General features: G+C 36.8%; 1 protein-coding gene across 1 annotated transcript; it reads left to right on the top strand.

Moving 5' to 3' along the window:
- Positions 1-769: 769 nt before the first annotated feature.
- Positions 770-3,174, top strand: ccdc43 (coiled-coil domain containing 43). Its single transcript, XM_056238078.1, has 5 exons — positions 770-979; positions 1,357-1,447; positions 1,993-2,128; positions 2,274-2,320; positions 2,530-3,174. Exons 1-5 carry the CDS (start codon positions 806-808, stop codon positions 2,715-2,717), a joined length of 636 nt encoding a protein of 211 aa, XP_056094053.1. The 5' UTR covers positions 770-805; the 3' UTR covers positions 2,718-3,174.
- The last annotated feature ends 2,151 nt before the right edge of the window (positions 3,175-5,325 follow it).

Genomic DNA, 5,325 nt, shown 5'->3' with positions numbered 1-5,325 from the left:
CATTTCTGATTATTATTAATGTTGAAAACAGTTTTTTTCTTTTCAGGATTTTTTGATGAATAGAAAGTTCAAAAGAAATTTATCTGAAATAGAAAGCTTTTCATTAAAAATGGCTTTACTGTCACTTTGATTCATTTAATGCATCCTTGCTGAATAAAAGTAGGCCATTACTTTCTCTAATTTATTTTCAAAAAAAAAAAAAATCTTATTGACCTCAAACTTTTGAAATGTAGTATCTAATGTAAAAAAAGCTTTCTATTTCAGATAAATGCTATTATTTTTTGTATGATTCTTTTTAGAATTAAATTATAGGTTACACAAAACAAATGTGTTTATGTCTGAGAACCTTTTATACACACACTTAACTGCAGACACACTGAAATATATGTGATACACATAATATTTTGAGTGTCCCTCATTTTCATCTGAAGTTGGCAACCCTATCTTAAAATATGCCAGTGCCATTGTATTGTCTCAAGATGCACACCAGTAGCCTAATGGCTTTTATAAGGCACGTTTATAAAAGCTACTTAAATGAAACTGGGCCGATGCGTTTAAAGTGAGCATTTAAAATACGATTTTTCACACGGATGCCTAGTTCGCGGCCCTCACTTATGAATACCAACCTAAACCTAATCTATGTCAAAAAAGCAAATATTACATGTTAATAATGAAATAGTTCGCAAATTCTTTCGCTTTGAAAAGTATGTGTATCGATGCTTCATTTGAAAGCTAGTGTACCGCATTTGTGTCTGGCATTCTGTGCGGGCATCCCTCCTCACTACCAGGACCCCAGCCAGGCAGGATGGCGGCGCCCAAACAAATCGCCGGGGAGTTTGAAAACTGGTTGAACGAGCGGTTAGACTCCCTTGAAGTAGACCGAGAAGTTTACGGAGCATATATTCTCGGAGTGCTTCAGGAAGAGGAAAATGATGAAGAGCAGAAGGATGCTCTTCAGGGCATTCTCTCCGCTTTTCTGGTCAGTGCACGCGCATGACACTTGCACGCTTAACTCAGCTGTCAAGATCTTTCACACGAGTGCCTCTGCTGTATTGTTACGATAAACTCATCATAAACCCGAAATACGCTCGTATATTGTAAAATGAAAATTGTATTGGTTTATTTGAATAATTAAAGCGTGAAAATTGATCAAACGCTTGTTGCCATTCCCCGGTATTAAGTAGTAAAAAAATAACACAAGTAACTTAATTTCAAAACTATATTTGGATGTGGGTTTACTTAAGGTCTGTGCATAGATCTGTGTTATGGTGGAAAGTCAGTGTAACTATTAAAATAGTCTTTTGCATGAACGTTTTACACTTACATTGGTAAACAGAGGTCACTTTATTCTCACAGGAAGAAGACACACTTGAGGAGGTTTGCCAGCAGATCCTAAAACAGTGGACTGAGTGTAGCATCAGATCTGCAGCGAAGAATCAGGCAGAGGGTAAGAGCTGACATTAGAAAAGTTGAATCACATTGGCCCCATATAGCAGCTTATAACTGCAAGTGTGGTGCATTTGTGTCTACATGCTACATATATAACCTCAATTGCATACATTTAAAAAAAAAAGATATTAATACTTTTATTCGGCAAGGACACATTAAATTGAGCAGACGTGATAATAAAGACATTTATAATATTAAACATTTTTATATTTTAAATGCATGCTGTTCTTTTTAACTCTATTCATCAAATAATCCCGGAAAAATGCATCAAAAAGCTGCACAGCTGTTTTAAATTTTAAGTATCAAATCACATTAGAATGATTTCTGAACAAGATTTCTGAGCTGTGGTGTGGCAACTTTCTCTTCTTTTTTGCAATTTTTTGTGGCTGAGCACACTCATTGAGCTTTTTGCCGGTTGAATCTTTGTATAATATTTTTTTGTTGTCATTCTTTTCATAATACCATCTATATTATTTTACAATACAAAATAATAGTGATGCAAACTGTTTGGAAAAAAAGTTGTCTCGTTTTTTCTAATTTCAGATGAGGTTCAGGCCATTGCCAGTCTGATAGAGAAGCAGGCACAGATTGTAGTCAAACAGAAGGTGTCGTCAGAGGCATCCAAGAAGGGGAAAGAGGCTCTACTGGCTCAGTATGCTAATGTAACAGATGAGGAAGAATATCCTTTCAATACATATCTGTTGTATTCTGTACTTGTTTCTATGATTTCCATGACATCCCGTTGAGAACAAATCATCACTTAATCTCTCTCAAGCTCACGGTTCAGCTGATCCAGTGTGAAGCAGTTTCCTTAACATTTGTACTGAAGATGAGGAGGAACAAGTCGTGATGGGAATACCCATTGAAAAATGTATCCTTTGTAATAAAAACAATCACTCTAGGAGAAGATCTCTCCTCTGGTCATGTTCAAAGTGTATAGTGTATATATACCTTGTATATCTTGATAACGCTTAAAGTACTTGTTTAGTCTCCAGTACTGTTGAAGGAACAGCTGCAGTATGTCCATTATTTAGACTAAATATCTGCATCATGAACTGTTCCCTTCACTGCCAGCTCCAGCCCTGTTCAAAAACACCAATGTCGAGGATGTTTTAAACCGCCGCAAACAGCAGCGTGACGAAGCCAGAGAGGACGCACAGAAGAAGAAAGAACAGGACAAGATGCAACGCGAGAAAGACAAGCTGGTCAAGCAGGAGCGCAAGGACAAAGAGAAGAAACGCACTCAGAAGGGAGAGCGCAAGAGATAGAGAGGAAATAGAAAAACTTTTGCAGACTATAATGCCAAGGTCATTTACCTAGAAGAGAAAAAACATTGAGACCTCAGCAGACACTGTCCCAACTAACAATGTATGCATCCATATCTGATTTTGGGTCTGATATTGTTTATTGAAAGATAATGTTAGGGCTAATGAGCTGTTTTCTTGGTTTGTACAAAACTAATCGCAAACTAAGTGAGAATTGTATCGTTACCCATTCATTTATTACAGGTGCTGGCTGCTGTGCTACTTATTTAAGGGTAAATTGCACAAAACTGTCAAAAACATGTTCAGGTCACATTTTAACCCTATAATCTACTAGATTTGACTAATTTGTTCCATCTTTCTAAAGGGTTAGTTCACCCAAAAATTTAAATTCTGTCATCAATTACTCACCCTTCATGTCGTTCCAAACCCGTAAGACTTTCGTTCATATTTGGAACACAAATTAAGATCTTTTTGATGCAATCTGAGACATTTCTGTCCCTCCATTGACATTTACAAAAATGACACTTTGATGCTTCAAAATTTTCATAAAGACATCGTAAAACTAATCCATTTGAATCTGAAGTGACTCGGTCGCTTTATATGATGAACAGCTTGAATTTAGGATTTTATTCACATATAAACATTGATCAGGGAAAATAAACAGAAGATCAACTGAGATTAGAATTTCTGAACAACCATGTGACACTGAAGACAGTGTCACATGATTGAGAACAAACCTCTTGCTGAAGCTCAAACGTGCTGTGTAACACGAGAATGAATTGATTCTCGCATGTCAAGTGAACATGCTTGAGCGTCCGTTTACCACAACTGATGTGTGAGTTGATGAATGTTTATATGCGATTCCTAAATTCAATGTTCATTATATAAAGCGATTGAGTCACTTCAAATTCATATGGATTTGTTTTACGATCTCTTTATGAACTTTTTGAATCGTCAAAGTGGTAGTTGTGTCAGTGGAACACTTTGTCAATGGAGGGACAGAAATGTCTCAGATTTCATCAAAAAGATCTTCATTTGTGTTGCGAAGATGAAAAAAAGTCTTACAGGTTTGGAATGACATGAGGGCGAGTAATTGATGACAGAATTTTCATTTTGGGTGAACTAACCCTTTAAAGGGATGCTCCACTTTTTTTGGAAATAGGCTTATTTTACAACTCCCCCAGAGGTAAACTGTTGAGTTTTACCGTTTTTGAATCCATTCAGCCGATCTCCGGTTCTGGCGGTACCACTTTTAGCATAGCTTAGCATACATCATTGAAGTGGACAAGACCATTAGCATTTCTAAAAGAAAAATGACCAAAGAGTTTCGATATTTTTCCTATTTAAAACTTGACTCTTCTGTAGTTACATCGTGCACTAAGACCGACGGAAAATGTAAAGTTGCGATTTTCTAGGCTGATATGGCTAGGAACTATACTCTCATTCCTGCGTAGTAATCAATAAACTTTACTGCCGTACCATGAGTGCAGCAGGCGTAATGATATGACGCAGCGCCTGAAAATAGTCCCCAGCTTGGTAACTTTCAACGTGACCGGGACTAAGTGCCTCCGCCTGCTGCACTCATGGTACGGCAGTAAAGTTTCTTGATTACTACGCAGGAATGAGAGTATAGTTCCTAGCCATATCAGCCTAGAAAATAGAAAATCGCAACTTTACATTTTCCGTCGGTCTTAGTGCACGGTGTAACTACAGAAGAGTCAAGTTTTAAATAGGAAAAATATCGAAACTCTTTGGTCATTTTTTTTTGAGAAATGCTAATGGTCTTGTCCACTTCAATGATGTATGCTAAGCTATGCTAAAAGTGGTACCGCCAGAACCGGAGATCGGCTGAATGGATTCAAAAACGGTAAAACTCAACAGTTTAACTCTGGGGGAGTTGTAAAATGAGCCTATTTCCAAAAAAAGTGGAGTATCCCTTTAAGGTAATCATGTGCACAACATAATTCATTCTCCCATTTTACTAAATTGTGGCCACATTGTAATAATTTGTTCCTTTATAAAAAAAACATTTAAAAAAATATATATATACATCTATGTATGCGTGTATATGTGTGTATATATATATATTTTTTTTTTATGAAGGGTGAAAAGTGACCTGTACTTGTTTCCATGAGATTCACTCTTTAACCTTTACCAGCAGATAACCAAAATGCTTGTGTCTAAAAACAGTATAATTCCTCTTCTTATTGCCTCGGGGGACTTTCAAATAACCTGTGAACCTGTTTTATATGTTTTCCATATGCTGCTTCTTAGTAGCACTCCAGTGATTTTTAACACAAAGTTACTCAAGACACAAAAATATATCTCTGTTTATTCAGCTCGCAAGCTTTTTCAGAACAACCTGAAACCAACTGAAGCCTTCTTGTCATGTAGCAATATATGGAGAGGGCTCAGAGACAACCCAAAGACGGAGAAACATTACTGCCAATGAATAGGAGAGGGGGACTTTTGGTTTGGTGGATGTTTCTGTCTCAGTTGTGGTTTATTTTTATTGTAGGACAGTGAACCTAAGAGATGATCCTAATGCAAGAAGGGCATGTTTATGCATTTATATCAGTTGACAACTGTTAATTTGAAGCTGCTACATATT

Source organism: Rhinichthys klamathensis, unplaced genomic scaffold, assembly GCF_029890125.1.
Source record: "Rhinichthys klamathensis goyatoka isolate OS25496 unplaced genomic scaffold, OSU_Roscu_1.1 h1tg000507l_1, whole genome shotgun sequence".
NCBI classification, from domain to species: domain Eukaryota; kingdom Metazoa; phylum Chordata; class Actinopteri; order Cypriniformes; family Leuciscidae; genus Rhinichthys; species Rhinichthys klamathensis.
The sequence above is the reverse complement of the archived record's forward strand: the minus strand, read 5'-3'. Positions and strand labels throughout refer to the sequence as shown.